Source organism: Pituophis catenifer, unplaced genomic scaffold (assembly GCF_029215685.1).
Source record: "Pituophis catenifer annectens isolate HBS135680 unplaced genomic scaffold, rPitCat1.0.hap2 SCAF_13, whole genome shotgun sequence".
Classification (NCBI taxonomy): domain Eukaryota; kingdom Metazoa; phylum Chordata; class Lepidosauria; order Squamata; family Colubridae; genus Pituophis; species Pituophis catenifer.
In genome coordinates, this window is record NW_027256893.1 from 12,097,472 (window position 1) to 12,117,103 (window position 19,632).

At 38.4% G+C, this 19,632-nt stretch overlaps 1 protein-coding gene across 3 annotated transcripts in view; it reads right to left on the reverse strand.

Annotated features, from left to right (window-relative positions):
• Positions 1-19,632, reverse strand: part of CDH8 (cadherin 8) — a 255,600-nt gene that overhangs the window by 125,755 nt on the left and 110,213 nt on the right. For all 3 annotated transcript variants that reach the window (XM_070953109.1, XM_070953108.1, XM_070953107.1), the window contains one exon: positions 4,584-4,703. In XM_070953109.1, coding sequence (XP_070809210.1) covers positions 4,584-4,703 — 120 coding nt within the window. The remainder of the gene's footprint in view (positions 1-4,583; positions 4,704-19,632) is intronic.

Genomic DNA, 19,632 nt, shown 5'->3' on the forward strand with positions numbered 1-19,632 from the left:
TGAACTTTCCTTTGGATGGGGAAAACCTGGAAACTTTCAGATTCGGGTTTTCCTAGATGTGCCAATATGACATCTCTAATAAAGTGGAACTTTGAAGAAACTCAAGCGTCAGAGTCTTCTTTTGTTGGGGGTGTTAGAGAACTCTAACTAAGATTTTGTGCAATTCAGAGAACCCCAAAATCCCACTCCTGGCTGGCCTACTACTTACTTACTACTAGTTTGCAACGGGATTGCGCGCATGCGCATGAGCGAAGCAAGCGTGTGCGCCTTGCTTCTACGCATGCACAGAAGACCAATGATGACATCTGGGGCAGTGGACGGGGCCTCCTGCCAGTTTTACTACCAGTTCTTGTGAACTGGTCCAAACTGGGGACAATCCACTACTGCACCCACCCTACCCAACTCCTCCTAGGAGTCCCTACGCAGCCTGTTTTGGATGCAGGTAAGTGCAGGGCGTGCACGGAGGCTCAGGGAGGGTGAAAAATTGGCCTACTAGAAGTTTGGGAAGGCCGGAAATGGGTCTCCAGAGGCCCTCCGGAGCCTGGGGAGGCCGTTTTTGCCCTCCTGGGGCAAAAGCCTCCAGAACCCGGGGAGGGCAAAAACACCCCCCACTGTGGTGCAGGAGGCTGACTAGGCCACGCCCATCATGGCCACGCCCACCCAGCAACCGAGCAGAGAACCCCATGCTAAAATTTTTGACAAAGGAGCAGATAAATGCATATCTCTGGGGTCGCAGAAAAAGAACAAATAGCAAAAAAAAAAAAAAAAAAAAAAAGGTATAAGAAATTATGGATGAAACAGCTACATGTCTCCAGAAAGACAATGAAAGCCACAGAATGAGGAAACAACGATCCAACAGGTCATGGTTTTCAAGTATGTGTATGTTTATATGTATGGTGTGGAGATTAAAGCACCCGACTAGAAACTGAGAGACTGTGAATTCCAGAATCGTCTTGACACAAATCCAGCTGCGGTGGTCTTGGAATTGAAGGCGCTAATATGGTAAATCAGCCACCTATCTGCCCTTCTCAATTTCAGGAAGGGAAAAGAAATAGTTTCCTTATCGCATCTTTCTTTGCGATTTAAGTACAGTCAGTTAGGATAGAGTTCACCAGAGAGGTTTTTCTATAGTAAAAAAAAAGGATAGTCATATATTCATCTCAGCCACTAGCTAAGTGTAAGAATATACACTCCTCTCGTGTGCTTTTCTTTTAAATTCTTCTATCTGGAAAAAAAGAAAATAATAATAAAAAATTCTCTTCCGTGGAAAACATTTTTGGGTTTTTTTCCTGCACAACCTAAGAGAGGCTTTCTCTGTGCAAACATCTACTTTGTCACTCAGCTCTGTAGCCTGCCCCACCGTTGTTGAATATTCTCTGTATTTTGTTTTTTTAAAAAAACAAAACCTTACTGCCCTCAAAAAAAAAAAAAAAGAATATTCTCTGTATTTATTTCACCTCTGGTGAACATAGATATTATAAAATCTGCAAAACTATTTCCTCAGAGAGGCAGTGAGAACTCGGTATCATTTATATGTTTTATGCATGGAAGCCTCTGGAAAGTTTAAAAGTTTAAAATTCGGAGTGCCACAAACTGCTGGAAACTCTTTGATCAGTTACTTCTGGCTTTCCAACAACTGCATGCAAAACCTCATAAAAACACTCATGGTGCACATCATTTATTATCATACTTATTGCTGAGAGGTGCTCAGATTATCAAAAAAAAGGAGCACTTTTTTCAGCAAATTACTCATCTTTGTATGGTAAAGGAGAAGGTTTCTTGAATAACCAATTGCTTACTTTTTTAATGCAAGATGATTTTATATATATATATATATCAGAGGTGGGTTTCAGCAGGTTCTGACCAGTTCTGGAGAACCGGTAGCGGAAATTTTGAGTAGTTCAGAGAACCGGTAGTAAAAATTCTGACTGGCCCCACCCCCATCTATTCTCTGCCTCCCAAGTCCCAGCTGATCGGAAGGAAATGGGGATTTTGCAGTAATCTTCCCTGGATTGGGGAGGGAATGGAGATTTTACAGTATCCTTCGTCTGCCATGCCCACCAAGCCACACCCACCAAGTCATGCCACGCCCACCAAGCCACGCCCACATAACCAGCAGTAAAAAAAATTTGAGACCCACCACTAATATATATATAATTATCTTGCATTAAAAAGAGTAAACAATTGGTTATTCAAGAAACCTATATATATTCAAAAAATCTATATTATAATTGTGTTGCAGAGGGATGTACAGCAAATAAATTTAATAAATTACTAAGTAAGTAAGTAAGTAAGTAAATTCCCTAATACCAGCAGGAGACTGAATTTTATGTCAAAAATTGTCCTCCAAAGAAGATTGAAGTACATTCTATGTATTATGTTTTGAGTAGTAAGAGCTTCTAACTCAACAATGCCATTCATCAGGGAGGAAGAGCCTCTCTTATTTCTTGCAGTTTTAAGTATGTGTATTCATCTGAAATTTAAAGAGGGCATTTATATGGAAGGAAGGAAGGAAGGAAGGAAGGAAGGAAGGAAGGAAGGAAGGAAGGAAGGAAGGAAGGAACGAAGGAAGGAGAAAAGGAAGGAAGGAAGGAGAAAAGGAAGGAAGGAATAGAATTCTTTATTCTTTATTGGCCAAGTGTGATTGGACACACAAGGAATTTGTCTTGGTGCATACGCTCCATAAAAGAAAAGATACATTCGTCAAGAATCATAAAGTACAAGGAATCATAAGGGAGGGAGGGAGGGAGGGAGGAAAGAAGGAAGGAAGGAAGGAAGGAAGGAAGGAAGGAAGGAAGGAAGGAAGGAAGGAAGGAAGGAAGGAATTCCTAAGTATAAAATACTAAGAAATAAAATGTAGCAAAACACACACACACACACACACACACACAATAATATTGCCTGAACCATTCAAATGAAGAGCAGAAAACATAACATTGTATGGCACACTGAAGGGCCATTTGAATCTAAAGAGTTCCACAATATTGCTTCCTGCAGCACAGTTCCTGACTGGCAGTATTAAAAACGCTGATTCTACTCAAGAGCATATCTGTATGTATGCAAGGAGAGATTAAGAGAGAAAACATCTTCATAGACATCTTGTGCATTAGAAACATCACACCCTCTGCACATTGAACTCCTCCTGTGTATTTAAAACCTCCTCCTCCTCAATTGAAACATTCAAATCCAGAAAATAGAATGATTCTGACTTAATTCCCTGTTAACTCTAAAGACAGATTACAATGTTACTTGCATTCTCTCACAGGATGAAAATGGTAAACCTCAAGTTTTCTTGTTCTGTTTTAAGGATCAACTATGCAAAGATAGGGTGCTTTTATCTTAAAAGAATCAAGCGTATCTTTCACTCATCCCTTATCTATTGTCCTTCTCAGCCAAATCTAGAATCTAAACACGTGAAGCTGCATTTTTCCCTCATTTAGTACTACGGAATCTCCTCCCTTCCCTCTGCTTCCTTGTTAGTTCTTCTTCTCCCTTTGATTTTAAAGCCTTCAGGCAAGGACTCTAACTTTTTTTTTTTCAAGACCTTGTTTGCTAAAAATGGCACATGGACCTGCTTTGAACGATGTTATTGTGGTTCATCTAGCCTAATATATAACCTAAACTCTGAAGACTATACAATGCTTCTCGGAATCTTGCAGGAACTGCCACAGAGCTCCACAATTGTTACCAAATGGTAAACATTAATGTGAGAGAAATACACAGGGGGTCCTTAGCCCAAAAGTTCTAGAATCTACTCTGAGGGACACTCCAAGGCTGGGAGAAAAACATATTTCATGGCACTTCTTGAGAAGATAGATTTAGAATGAGAATATGGATTAAAGCATTGGATGCTTTAACTGGGCATATTCTGATGCTCAGCCACAACTTTAAACCTGAATTATTGCAGAAAGTCTATAAATGGGGGAAAATCTTGAACACTGCCTTAAGCTTTTTACTAGGATATAAATGAAACCAATTACTAAGAAAAAGATAAATTTATCATTCCAAACTGGAGATGTCAGAGATTAAAAACCTAGTCCCTTAGGTGCAAAGCACGTATTTTCTCAGTAACCTTTTCTTCTCTACATTTGTGTGTAAATTGGTAAATTGGTTTATTTTTGTAATCACAAGTGATAACATAAGAATGCCATAAAATTCAATAAAAATAATAAATAGTTTCTCTGTGCCCACAACTTTTTTGCCTCCATAAAAAGTACCACAACTGAGGTTTTATGACTGTAAAAATAATTTGCATTCACAAACACAACCAAAATGAGTTCCTGTTCTTCATAAAGCAGACTATTTAACTACAACGAGCTGTTTGCTTTGTTTCCACTCACCACCTTAGTTGCCTCAGCAAAATTTATAAATGTCCTCCCTTCATTTTAATGTTTCTATTTTGTCAGCCCTTTAGGTGGAAGAGTGAGAAATGACTCACCTGTTTATGCTCTACAAATTGGCTAATGTTAGCAGCCATCCACCTACACATTATATTTAAATGCAGGACACAAAACAGCATTGGGGTAGCATTCTTCTTTTCTCATTTCACAAATGAAAGTTGGTTGACATTCCAGAGCACTTACCTGTGTGTGGCTCAACTGAAAAATAAGGTTGTCCTTCCAAAATACTGTAGACTAGCTTAGCACTGTTTCCATAAACAGGATCATCTGCATCGGTGGCTGTCACTTTAGTAACGTAAGTACCTAAGGACAAACAGAAACAATATTGGATTTTGTTCAAGGCTCTGAAATATCAGTGCCATTATAAATTTGAATGGTCACTGAACAAAAGCTTGTGAGTTGAGGACTACCTGGAATCAGGAAAGCAATGAACAGAATGAAACATTCATGTTTGGACACAATAAACCTCTTGTTGCAAATGAAGAGAACAGTGGAATCTCTCAGTAAAACAATGATGTGAACAAACCAAGAAAACAACTAAGAAACCAGGAAAGAATGATAAAGGCTTGGGGATGGTCTGCAAACTCCAAACTCCCCAGATCTGAATATCTCAAATTGCAAAGCCCTTAAGGATATGTAAGAATGTTTCTAATCTGGAAGTATGCTTCAAGGAAGAAGAGAGGGAGGGGGAAACCCAAATTAGTAGAAAAATATTTAAATTGGCTACAGGAAATGTTTTAAAGTCATCATTTCTGTCAAAGGAAGAGTTGTTAAATGACTATACCAAATTGGTATAGGAGAATCTAGTTTGTGGTTTTCTTCCATGTTGTCTTGGAAAATAGATTTAACTCATGTTAGGCAAAATAAAGGAAAAACAACAACAAGAACTCATCAGCTCATCAAAGTAGAAACAGATAAATCCACGCAGGTACCTCCCAAGCCATTAGAAGCTCAAATATGAATATAATTCTTCCAGTAATCATACTAACAGAATAAGAAAGCAGGATGGCCATTTAACCTGGAAGATAAATATTCTTTCTTCATATCATACCAATGAGGTCCTGTACATAGTAAATATTGTATTAATCTTGTTTTAATGGTGGTAGGTTCAGTAGTGAAATGTTTATCCTTGTGCACGGATGCAAGCATTAATCGATTTAATTAGATTTATTAGGCTGCACACCATAGTCATGTCTCATATCTCCAGGAGTTCTTTTGCACTGAAGCAATAGCACACACTCACTTGATGCTTCCATTAGAATTGTCAAGACAGGGCCAAGCTGCCTTGATGAAGGGGGTTCCTTTGCTTCACAAAAAAAAAAAAAAGTGGTTTCTGCACATGTGGTATGTGAGTCCAGAAGACACATTTGACAGCCAAAGCAAAGCACAGCGTTCACTTTGCTCTGCCAATTAGAAGCCGTGTGTTGTGACACTGTTCAAAAGAGCTTAGAAATCTGCTTTGATCAATGTGATTTGTCCCTTTGAGGCTTTCTGCAGCCCTAATATTTATGTGCCATCCTTTTGGGGGGGGGGGTTTGTTAAAAAAAATCCTTCGCACATGCAACATTGAGGTTCTGTATCCTAAAATGTTAATTCAACAATATAAATAAAATATTTTAAAGCCAGACCCCCTTCCGCAGTCAAAGGGCTAATCTGAAAGAGGCATCAAAATTTTAAAAGCAGGCGGTAATCACTATTTGCAGCTCCGCAGAGCACATTGAAGAGTTTGGGAATTAAAATGAGAAAGCCTTTTGCATTGGTTTGTCAAGGCCTACAATACAGATAAAATCCAAAAAAAAAGTTCTCTCCTGAAGAGATAAAGAATTAAGACAGACGAAGCATCAACCAGGGCAGATTTAGAGCAGCAGAAAATCTATGTCGATCTGTACAAATCTAGGCAGATCCCAAAACAATGTTGCTCGAAAAGCAGAACAAAACCTGAATTGTTTTTATTAGGTATAATATCAGAAAAACTTGATAAGAAAAGTATGTATATAACATACATACTTAAGACGTATGTCTTTTTTTTTCTCCAATTTTTATTTATAAGTATAAACTAAACAGAACAATGAAACGTATAAAACATAAAAACATATAAACATCCATTTCAATACATGTCCAGTTTGTCGCAACTATAATATACATTTCTCTTTGTATTTTGACTCTTCCTTATTTGGTCATTCCCTTTTGTCTATCTAATATTGATCTTTGTTGACCTATGTCTGTTCTTTGTTTCCATCATATTATATTTGGTCATTTTATTTACTTCCTATTGCTTCATCTCTTTCCTATCTTTCAACCAACTATACCACTTTTCCCATACTAAGTAAAACTCATGTTCTTCCCTATTTTGTAATTCCTTTGTGAGTCTATCTAATTCTGCACATTCCATAATTTTATTGATTACTTTATCTAAGAAACAACCTAAGACGTATGTCTTAAGAGCAGCAAGGATTATTTTTGCACAATATTGGAAAAGTGATTACCGCGAGATGAAGAAATAGTGAAGAAGATAGTAGATTGTGCAGAAATGGATAGATTGACATTGAAAATTAAGCAGAAAGAGGAGGTAGGATATTATCAAACATGGAATTTATTTTACCAATGGTTGGAAAAAAGGGGTGGAGATTAAGAATGTAATTTGTATTGTTAAGCAAATTAAATACCCAGACAACACGATATTTATGAAGCACTAAGAAATGTATTTAATAGAAAATCAATAAAAGGGGAAAAAAAGAAAAAAGAAAAGCAGGGCAAAATGAAAGAGCGACTAACACAATCAGGAGAGTAAGTTACCAAGCAAATACATCTGCTGTAGAGGTGGGTTTCAGCAGGTTCTGACCAGTTCTGGAGAACCGGTAGCGGAAATTTTGAGTAGTTTGGAGAACCGGTAAATATCACCTCTGACTGGCCCCACCCCCATCTATTCTCTTGTCTCCCAAGTCCCAGTTGATTGGGAGTAATTGGGGATTTTGCAGTATCCTTCCCTTGGAGTGGGGTAGGAATGGGGATTTTACAGTATCCTTTCCCTGCCACGCCCACCAAGCCACGCCCACCAAGCCAGGCCATGCCTACCAAACCATGCCCACAGAAGCAGTAGTAAAAAATTTTGAATCCCACCACTGAATCTGTTGGAATATCATGATTAAAATTTTGTCTCTATTAAGATCCACTTTATGATTGAAAATGATAGCATCTAAAATAGGGCTCTTGGAACACTGGTAACTTTGCTTTGGGGAAGGCAGTCCCTCTTTTGGCTCTAATTCTGAAGTGACCAAACAGCAATGATGACCATGATATAATATTTCAAGGTGGACCTCAAACCATACAACAAAATGCAATAAACACTAAAGCTTAAATTATGATCAAAGAAATGAAGCTGTACTATAACTTTAAATGCAGAAAGCATAACAAGCCATTCAGAAAGACATGACAGATGATAAAAAAACATACAAACCACCCTAATTGATCATGTATTAAGAACAGAATCAAATGTAACAAACTTCCTCTTTCTCCACTCCAAAAAAATATTAGAACCTGGAACAGGTATTGTTAAATCTGGTAACCAAATCTAAAAAAAAGGCAAATCACAATTATATAGCAATAGCAATAGCACTTAGACTTATATACCGCTTTACAGTGCTTTACAGCGCCTCTCTAAGCGGTTTACAGAGTCAACATATTGTCCCCAACAATTTGGGTCCTCATTTTACCCACCTCTGAAAAATGGAAGGCTGAGTCAACCTAGAGCCTAGTGTGAATCGAACTGCCAAATTGTAGTCAGCTGGCAGTCAGCAGAAGTAGCCTGCAGTACTGCACTCTAACCACTGCGCCACCATGGCTCATATATGGGGATGGATTGGGCATTCCAAAAGCCCAATGTATTTAAAAGAAATACAATTTCAAATAAATACCTTTCAGATAAAACTTTCTAAAACAAGTAACATGACATATTAAAAATCCTAACGGCGTATAGAAATTGTATCAATTAAAAAAACCTGAACCAAACTAATTACTAGCACAAAATCAACGGCAGCAAAAGAATAGAAAATACAACCATGCTCCTAAGAAGACATTGCAAAATAATAATAATAATAATAATAATAATAATAATAATAATAACAACAACAACAACAACAACAACAACAACAACAGCAGCAGCAGCAGCATTGAAGGAATATTTGAAGGTCAGGGAAGAAGATGCACTAGTATAGATGGTCCTCGACTTACAACAATTCATTTAGTGACCGTTTGAAGTTACAACATCACTGAAAAAGTGATTTATGGTCATTTTTCATACCTATGACCGTTGCAGCATCCCCATGGTCACATGATCAAAATTTGGATGCTTGGCACTTGGTTCATATTTATGATGGCTGCAGTGTCCTGGGGTCACTTTTGCGTCCTTCTGACGAGCAAAGTCAATGGGGAAGCCAGATTCACTTAAGAACCGTGTTACTAACTTAACAATTGCAATGATTCACTTAACAACTGTGGCAAGAAAGATCATAAAATGGAGCAAAAATCACTTAACAACTGTCTCACTTAGCAACAGAAATTTTGGGGTGAATTGTGGTCGTAAGTCGAGGACTACCTGTACACGAGAAAAACTCCTTGTAAAACCAGAGAAACCAAACTGGACTACCAGAAAGACCAAATGAAGAATAGAAAAGAGACACGGCAAGGCGAAGTATTACATGGCGAGTACATAAAAAAGAGAAGCAGATAATAACAAGACCTAAGAGCAGCCAATTTGAATGAAGAGAAAAAGGAGCTAATTCTGGTTGCACAAGACCAAGTCTTAAGAACAAATGCATAAAAAGCCAGAAAATGCCACCTCTGTAAAGAAGCTGAAGAAACAGTGGGCCGTATAAGTTAGCTGCTGCAAGAAGATTGCACAGTCTGACTGCAGACAATAGCATGACAAAGTAGTAACAATGGTGTATTGGAAGATCTGCAAGAAATGCTGTTTGTTGGGCAACTACCAGCCAGGCAACGAGGAAGAATTAAACAGGGAAATAGCTTTGAGTTGTTGCCCAGCTTCAAGAGACTGAGGACTGACCCTCTCCTCTAAATTCCAGGGAATATTGTCTGTCTGTTCCCAAGACAAAGCAGTCTCTGGAGAGTCTTGTATTATAAAGGTAAAGGTTCCCCTTGCACATATGTGCTAGTCATTCCCCACTTTAGGGAGCGATGCTCATCTCCGTTTCAAAGCCAAAGAGCCAGCGCTGTCCAAAGACATTTCCGTGGTCATATGGCCAGCATGACTAAATGCCAAAGGTGCACAGAACTACTTGCATTTTTTACATGCTTTCAAACTGCTAGGTTGTCAGAAGCTGGGACAAGTAACGGGAGCTCACCCGTTACGTGGCACTAGGGATTCGAACCGCTGAACTGCTGACCTTTTGATCAACAAGCTCAGCTTCTTAGCCACTGAGCCACCATGTCCCTTCATTCTTGTATTATAGTATTATTATTATTGTAATTATTGTATTATTGTATTATACCTCATCCCTTCTTTCTTGTATTATAGTAGAATGCAAGAAATTAGTTGACTTCAACCCTTCACATGTCCTCTGGTTGTTTACACACAATATCATTTGCCTGCTAGCAAGAACTGATAGGACCATTAAATAGATAAAGTAGTAGAAAATTAAGAAGCTTTGGGCCTTTAGAACAGATAAGGACCATCCACATAATACCCCAGACTTAACAACTGTTGACAAGAAATACAAAAAGGTTTGGATAGTGGGCATTGCAGTATCTCAAGACAGGAGAATAGAAATGAAAGAAAAATTAGAGAAAAAAAATTTAAAATACAAAGACTTGCAAATAATAGTAGGATAACTGTAATTTAAGAAAGCAAAGGTAGTGCTAGGAGCAATAGGCAGCTTGAGTGCAATTCCAAAACATCCGGGGAACCATTTGAACATTGTCGGCATTGACAAAACCACCATCAGTCAATTACAAATGACACCTACACTTGGAACAGCTTACATCTTGCAACAGTATCTTTAATACCATTAAATAACAACATCTGCCTATCCTTGGAAGTCCTTGGAAAGGACTTGATAGATGGATAAAAATGCCTGGCTGACCACGGCTGATCATAATCTTAATAAAAAATCTTAATAAAAATTGGAAAAGAGGGAGGAAGGAAGGAAGGAAGGAAGGAAGGAAGGAAGGAAGGAAGGAAGGAAGGAAGGAAGGAAGGAAGGAAGGAAGGAAGGAAATCTACAGAGTAAGCTTTCTAGGTCTACTTCACATTTATAAGTATACCAGAAAACTCTCCTCAAAAGATAGTACTATATGCCAGATTCTCCAAGGCAGAGAACAGTAAGAAAATGCACTTTCAATAGAACTTCCATCTCCTTAGCAATTAAGAAATCTGGAACTACAAAATCAGCAAAAAGCAGCTTGGATGGCATCTTCAGAGGGTGAAGCTCATTACACTACAGATACAAGATGTCAATCAATTGGTTTTCTATTGTTGTCCAGATCACATTGTAAAATGACTGAGAAATTCAGCCAGTTGGAACTACTACATTGATTTCTGCTGGCCTTCATCTTGTTCCTTGACTTTTTCTGCAGTGAATCAAGTCCTATTAATTAATCATTTCCCCCCTGTTCAGTTTGAATTGATCTGCTTTAGCTGGACTGTTCTGGGAAAGGTCTGATAACAACTACATCCCCTGAGTATCCTAGTTCCAGCATTGTCATCAATTAAACCAGAATCCACATCCTTTACATGTACAGATATCAACTTCCAGAATTCTCTAACCAACATGACCATTGAAATCTAGACATGGGAAGTCTACTTAGGTTGGCAAAGAGTTAAAATAGTAGTTTTCAACCCGTGGTCTGTGAACCCCGGGGGGGGGGGACACAATATCCTCACAGGTTATCTATCTGTGAAGGCTTGAAAAAATGTTATGATTTAAATCTTGAGTTATGTCTTAGGGGTCTGTGGTGAAGAAAAGGTTGAGAATGAGGTGGCTGGATGGAGTCACTGAAGCAGTAGGCATGAGCTTAAATGGACTCCAGAAGATGGTAGAGGACAGGAAGGCTTGGAGGAATGTTGTCCATGGGGTCGCGATGGGTCGGACACGACTTTGCAACTAACAACAACAACAAGGCCTGTAGTGCTTTGGAACTAACAAAATTATTCCTTGTTTAATATAAGATATTTTGTACATTTCATTGAGAAGCCAACTGATCCACGCTTCTTGGAATAAGAGGCAGAATGGAATTCAGCCAAGAGAGAACAGCTTTCAAAAGATGTCTAATAATTTGTTGCAAGCTGAGCCAAAAAAACAAAAAAAGAGATTTTTCTTCAGAAAGTCTCAGTTTAAAATGGTGCATTTTAGAACATATTGCAAGGTGAGACTGTATGCATTGTAAAAGGGCTGGGCCATGCATGAATATATATAGCATAGGCTGCAACACAATTTCTTTCTATTCATAAAGTGGCTGGAGCTCTATGTTTTCAGTGTAAAAAAATCAGGGACAAATAATGTAATTTTATTTTAGAACAGTTACATTATTTGAAGTATCTTTTTAATACTTTGTAGAATGCAAAGCTACCTATCAGAACGAAGTGGACTTCCAAGCATTTGGGAAATAATAATATCAAAGGGGTACAAAACTCTAGATGAATAATATAATATATTATAATCCATTTTAAGGATTTGGCAGTGGTTCAGCTGCTATATAAAAAACCAATGGTTTGAACGTGATATATTTTCTTTTTCTTATTCCCAAGTACAACAGCTTGAGGTAGCTATAGCCAGATTTTGAATATCATTTATTTTCTCTTCAATCACTTCACTTCACTCAGTTTCTTTTACTTGCATTGTTAAGAAAGTTCTTTCTTTAAAAGAAAAAGAAATAAAATCTCTTTCTTTAGCTTTTTCAGATCACTCTTTTGATTTTGATTGCAGAAAAAGCTAAACCAATCAAATCTGAATCAATTCTCCCAGCTTTGTTACCCACCTATCATTTACATCTATCTATTAGAAAAAGAGTGATGGCATTGCTTAGAATGTCATAAAAACAACTATCAATAAGAAAAAGTTGGTGGATAGAAGCTGATATGCATTCCTAGGCGCACAAACTTTGACACAAGTCCCAGTGCTTACTTCTGAATAGATGTGTTTAGCATCTCATTAAGACTTGGCTTCTCCACAGGGATTCAGCACCATTTCCAGGAATAAAATTTGGTTTTTCACTTCCAAATCAGTCATTCCAGCTCCAGAAATGGCGCAATAAATCCAATTGCCACAGGAACTGCCTAACTGAAATCAAATAATAATAAAAAGCTAATCTAAGTCCACTGGAAGCTCTACAAAGTAGCTAGCCAAAAATTTCTGGATACATAACGTAAGAGCATATAAGTGATTTCAGAGTGAAACTGTGAGTTAAGCCTGTATGTATGTATGTATGTATGTATGTATGTATGTACATGCACACATACATACACACACACAAATTATATATATATATGACGTGATGGCTTAGTGGCTAAGACGCTGACCTTAGTGATCGAAAGGTCAGCAGTCAGCGGTTCAAATCCCTAGTGCGGCGTAACAGGGTGAGCTCCCATTACTTGTCCCAGCTTCTGCCAACCTAGCAATTCGAAAGCATGTAAAAAAATGCAAGTAGAAAAATAGGGACCACCTTTCGTGGGAAGGTAACAGTGTTCTGTGTGCCTTTGTCATGCCGGCCACATGACCACAGAGACATCTTCGGACAGCGCTGGCTCTTCGGCTTTGAAACAGAGATGAGCACCGCCCCCTAGAGAGTCAGGAACAACTAGCACTTATGTGTGAGGGGAACCTTTACATATATATATATATGTAGGTCTTTGGTTATTCGGGTCTTCTCCCACGTAAAATTGGAAGTGTCTTGGCAACGTTTCGACGAAGTCTCATTCATCATCTTCAGGCTGGTGTTCTCGGCTTCGTGCTTCCAGGAGCAATGTGAGATCTCAGCTGTCTCTTCCTTTTAACTGCTAGTGGGGGTGTGAGCTGATTGGGTGGGGACTTGGCTGTGTTCTGATTGGGTGGAGGTGTGTTCTGATTGGTTAGGGGCTTGGCTGTGCTCTGATTGGATGGGGGGTTGGTTGTGCTCTGATTGGATGGGGGTGTGTTCTGTTTGGGTGGGGGCTTGGTTGTGCTCAGCTGAGATCTCACATTGCTCCTGGAAGCACGAAGCCGAGAACACCAGCCTGAAGATGACGAATGAGACTTCGTCGAAACGTCGCCAAGACACTTCCAATTTTACGTGGGAGAAGACCCAAATAACCAAAGACCTACATACAAACACCCGCGAAAACCTGAGAAAACAAATATATATATTTGTTTATATATTTATATATATATTTATATAAATATTATATATTTATATATATATATATCTGTGTGTGTGTGTGTGTGTGTGTGTGTATGTGTATGTGTATGTGTATCTATATCTATATCTATATGTATATGTATATATATACACATACATACATATATGCATGTGTGTGAATATATGTGTATACAATATATATATATATATAATTATATATAACTTTTACATATACATATACATTTGTATTATTTCTATACAAACTTATATTTTTAATATGTTATTTCAGGGATCTCCAACCCCCAGTCTGTGGTCCAGCACCAGTCTGTGGCATGCCGGAAACTGGGCTACGCAAACAAGCAATGCCCCATCTGCGCGTTGCAGGCAGCACATGAAACCATGCCCCCTCCGGTCCGTGGAGAAACCTCTCTCCATGGAAGTAGTCCCTGGTGCCCAAAAGGTTGGGTGCCGTTGTGTTATATAATCTATTTTAGATATTTTTAAGCAGATGCTGGAGAAGTCTCACTTCATCCAGCATTTCCCTGTCTGAATCTCATGCCTAACAATTTTTCTCCTCTCTTCGTTTTTTATGTTGAATGTAAATGTGTCACTTTTCATAGCCCATATTACTCTTCAGCACCTAAAGGTTAAGGTATCAGTTTATCTGTTCCATCAAGCATCACTTATTTTATATAAGCCTGTCCATCTCATAAGCACACAGCCTGTCTGTGTTCAGCACAAATGCCTGCAATTGGTAAATCTAGAAGGCTGGAAGATTAAATATTCATTGCATGATTTCACACTGTTGTATAATGTTGAAACTCCTTACACATTTTGGAACCAAATCTTTATGTGCTAAGATATAAGGAAGAGAGTCCCTTTCTTGTTTAATCATGTAATCAGATGAGTCCACCTCATGTCTCTCTACAGTTTGCGTTTTTTTCACAGACTGTATTCACATGGAGATCTGTTGCTATAATTAAGACATATTAAACTTTAATAAATCTCAACACAATGGATTGCCTCTTCCACAATCGAAGCTGGGATTTTTAAGATTGGTTTGCATTGCAAGCCACAGTAATCTAATTTGTCTGTTGCATTAAAACCTACTGGAGTAGACCACCACTAGCACTTTCACCTTCCCACAGAGCCTCAAGCCATGTCCTTGTTTAGCAAGCTCTCCCCAACCAGAACTTCTCAGTGAATTCTCAGTGACAGCCATGTTGCCTAAAGTTCACAAGCTGGAAAGTCCCCAGAGTGAAGATTGCAAGGAAGAAAGTGTTGAATGAATCGCAGCTGGAGAATGGCACGCACGCATATTGCATAAACCAAACCGAGAGTCTATTTTGGACTAGTGGTTAAGGCACCAGGCTAGAAAGCAGGAGACCATGAGTTCAAGTCCCATCTTAGCCATAAAAGCCAGTTGGGTGACTTTGGGTCAGTCACTTTCTCTTAGTCTAACTCACTTCACAGGGTTATTGTTCTGGGGAAAATAGGAGGAGGAAGGTGTGCTGATATGTTTGCGACTTTGAGTTATTTGTAAAAACAATACAGGTGGGATATAAAATAAATAAATAAAATAAAAATCCACACTTCTATGTAAGACTGGAAGCTCTGTTCCAGCATCCTCTCCTTCTGTTACTCTTGCTAGGGATGCTATTTAATATCATCTATGATATACTTCATCACTATATGGACCATTTAGCATATGTAAACAGCTGGCAGATACTGACTTTTGAGATTCAGCACAGTATTTGACAGTGTTCAACCATGACCTATAATGGATACTTAAATAGGTTTGTATCTGTGTGTATATGTATATGTAATGTATATGTGTGTATATAATATATGTACTTTTACTTATTACTTTATTATAATTATTTATAACTTTCATGCTTATAATTTTATGTATGTATAGGTATACCTTATAATTTTACTTATTACTTATAATAATTAGTTATTATAATTTACTTATAAGTAACTCTAATTTATAAGTTATAATAGTTACTTATGATTTTTTTATTCAGGTAATAGAGCAGGAAAAAGAATTCATGGGTGGGTTTTAAATGTTAATTAAAAATAAAATAAAGCCCATCCATAAAATCTAGCCATCCAGTAAAGCCTTTATTTTTATTTTTTAAAAAAAATATTCATTTATTTTGCAAATATTGGAGTTTGAAATGTTGACTAATTTTCCAGATTTATTTCCAACCAAATATCTCAACGTATTTCATGTTGTGTATGGTTAGATTACTGATTAAATGTTACTTCCTTTTCCTTTCTTTTCATTTTAAAGAATAGTACATCAGAGCTCAGAAAAAAAGATAGTGATTAAAAGGACACAAAAATAGCATAGAAGCACAAATTATCCTGTGAGTTCACACTTAAAGGAAAGTCCTCAGATCTGCCCTAGAGATACAGGTTGTACAAGGAGTCTACTGCAAGCAGCAGACTTATAAATGCCCTTTATATCAGCTTCACTTCACTCTGCTTCCCTAGTCTAGGTCAACGGCTCTATCAAAGCATATTACCAGCATCTCTGTTTAGATGACCCCAAAATAAGCACAATTTATACAGGGCATATGCAATTCTGAATTAATTGTGTGAAAACTACCACGGACAGATGTTGTTGACAAGACTGGAGAGAAGTGTGTTGGCCATTAAAAAAAAAAAAGATTACAATAATGCAATCATAATCAGTTGGTTCGGTTTAATCCAGAAGAATGAAAAGCTAAGATGTGTTACTGTGTGTGGGTGTGTTTGTGTGTCTCTCTGTCTGTCTGTGAGACAGTGTGTATGGATGTGTACTGTTTATCTGTTTAATTCAGGCTATTTTCTGAGCTTAGCTTTCTTCTGCCATTGTCACCACAAACCTCTTCAAGTAAGCCATTCTGTATTTGAGACTCCTCCATTTTAAAGGAAGCGGCTGTTATTATGTAAATTGCACTTGTTGTTGCTTATAAGAATATAGGATGTTTCGTAAAAAACAACGGCACTGATATCTGAATTATTTTTCTTCCTTTCAGCCACACGATTAATGTTCTTTTATTCAATATTAGCACATTTGGGATAAATATATACAGAAGTTTTAGCACATTATTTTTAACAGCCTGCTGAATCTGTGCTAATCACACAGTTAAGTGCAGACTTCAAAGAAGAGGAACGTATATTAATTAATAACTTGGAATGTGATTTAGATGTTAACCTTAATTCACCATTTTATTCTGTTTGTGTCACGCTGAGATTTTACTTTGAAATCCCTTTTTTTTTATTTTACTTCACACCAGGGATGGAGGGTTAATGAAAATCTCATCCATGTCATTCTGCATAGAATCACCCAACTATTCTGCTCTGCTTTATTTCTCCCACGTGCAAAACCATGCATTTGCCCCCTAAAGCACAGCAAAATATCCATTGCACAGAAGGCAAATTGACAGCACTAAAAAAAAAAGACAATTTAGAATAAATAAAGAACAGACAAAACACCCAACCACCATCAAGAAATAATCCAGATAGCATATATCTTTCATAATTGGGAATGTGTGCCAAAATCTAGCTATGAGCTACTTCCATTGTGGAATGAATAAACCTTGGAATGAAAAAAAGAAATGAAAGATAGAGAAAATATTCCACTATTGTCCAGAATCCACAGCTAATTTTCATTTAGCCTAAGTGTATGCTTTCCTAATTCCTCAAAATTCCAGAAAAAAATTAGACCACCTATGGCTGGCCCCAGAGTAGGGTGGGAATGGAGATTTTGCAGTATCATTCCTCTGCCATGCCCACCAGCCATGACCACCAAGCCATACCATGCCCACCAAGCCATGCCCCAGAACTGGTAGTAAAAAAAATTGGTATACACTGATATACACTGATTGTTTTCACTTATGCCTGTAAATCTTTGACATTATTACTGCTTAAGGGGAGGGAGGGAGGGAGGGGGGAGGGAAGGAAGGATTTCCAAGAATTATTCATGCCCATGTGTATCTTGTTGAAACTCCTTCCAAAAGAGAGAAATCTCTACCTTTTTGAAGTAGAGGAAACACCATTCACTTGGAATTTTGTAAACATGTCATGGATATATTCATAAAATTGGAGAATAAACAAATTTACTTGAACATCCCTTTTACTCAACGGCGAACTGAAGATGTTTTTGAGCATCTTCTTGAGTCTCCAAGAATTTCTCCGTCATCACCATCCCACTTTAATTTTCTCTATCCAACCCAGACACATGGGGATATTTGATCTAATATCTTTCATCCTAAGATTGTCTTTGAGACTTTTGTGTGCTTGTTTGCAAAATGTGACTTCATTGTTTGTTGGTGTGGCTAAGAGAGTGTATTAGATAAACCTAACTTGGGGAGCAGGAGAAGAAGTCTGAGAACCTAATACCATGTTTCCGCCAAATTAAGACCCAGTCGTATTTTCTTCTGGGCCCCAAAATAAGCACCAGGTCTTATTTTCAAGGAATGTCTTACCCGCTTACCTTAGGACCGCCACAGCCAGGCCTCCCATGCCCCAACAGCTGTCACGCTGCTGCCCGACTTCTTCAGCCGCTTGCATCCGTTCATGGCCAGGCACTGCATCGCTTGTCACGCTGATGCTGTGGCTCACGGCAGAAGGCTGTGTGGCATGTTTTGCCATTGTGAGCATGAGTGGTGGCACCAGCACAATGCGCCACATGGCCTCCTTCCACAAGTTGGCAGCACAGTACGACGAGCCACGTGGCGTCTGGCCGAGAGCAGGTGCAAGCTGCGAAGAAGTCAGGCAGCAGTGCAACAGGTATAGGGGAGGCCTGGCTGCAGAGTTCCTAAGGTAAGCAGGTGCAGGGCACATGGGGCAGCTTCACCCCCCAACCCCTGCCCTACCTTGATTTTTACACATGCACCTCGCCCCACCTCATACAACCAGATGGTGGGATGGAGTGAGCGGGGTTAGGGTTAGGGTTAATTAGAATTAAGTAGGGCTTATTTTGGGGATAGGGCTTATATTAGGCACACACGTGAAAATGAAGCTAGGGCTTATTTTGGGGATAGGTCTTATTTTTGGGAAAATATGGTAGGTGCGAAGGGTTATTCCTTTAGATACATAACAAAGATTCCTTTTCTAATTGTGTTTAGCCTACATATTAGTCCTATATATTTCTCACCAAAAGGTATTAAAATCCTCTATAAAGTCAATATATGTTTCTTCTGTAGTGTTCCAGACTCACTTTTTTTTAATGCAGACGTCAGGGGACCAAAACTTCACATTATTCAGGAAGAAAAATGCACAAAACACCTTGGAGGTAGAAAAGTATGGATAGCAACTGGCCACTGAAATGTGAAAATCCAGAGAAGGGGGAGGGAAACTCACATGTCCTAAAGGAATTTGCTCACAGCATTTGAAATGTTCATGCTTTTATTTTCAATGAAGGAACAATTTTGTTGAAATATTGCAATGACTGAGAAATAAAATAAAGGGGAAAAAATTGTGTCCATAGTATATAGCCTAAGAGGGCTATTTCAGGTTCTACCTCTTTTTCTCCTCCCATAACTAAACTCTAGGAAAATATTTCCACTTTACATCTCACAACACATGGAAAGCTTCAACCGTATTTCAACTGTGAAAATGTGAGCAACCTGGACCAAACTGAATCCAAAATTTCTGGGGAATTCCTGGAAACTTGGGACTCAGACAGATCAGCCATCAACAGGCACGTAGAGATAAACTACATTTACAAACCATTGAAAATGTTTATAGGGATTCCCAGTCATCCAGATCATGGTTGTTTTCCAAAGGTGCTTTTCAAGAGGCAACTGGACTTTCTCTGAATACCTGAAGAAGCTTCTTGGATGAGAAGTAAAATGTCTTCAGGGAAAACAAAGATAGTCCAGTTACCTCT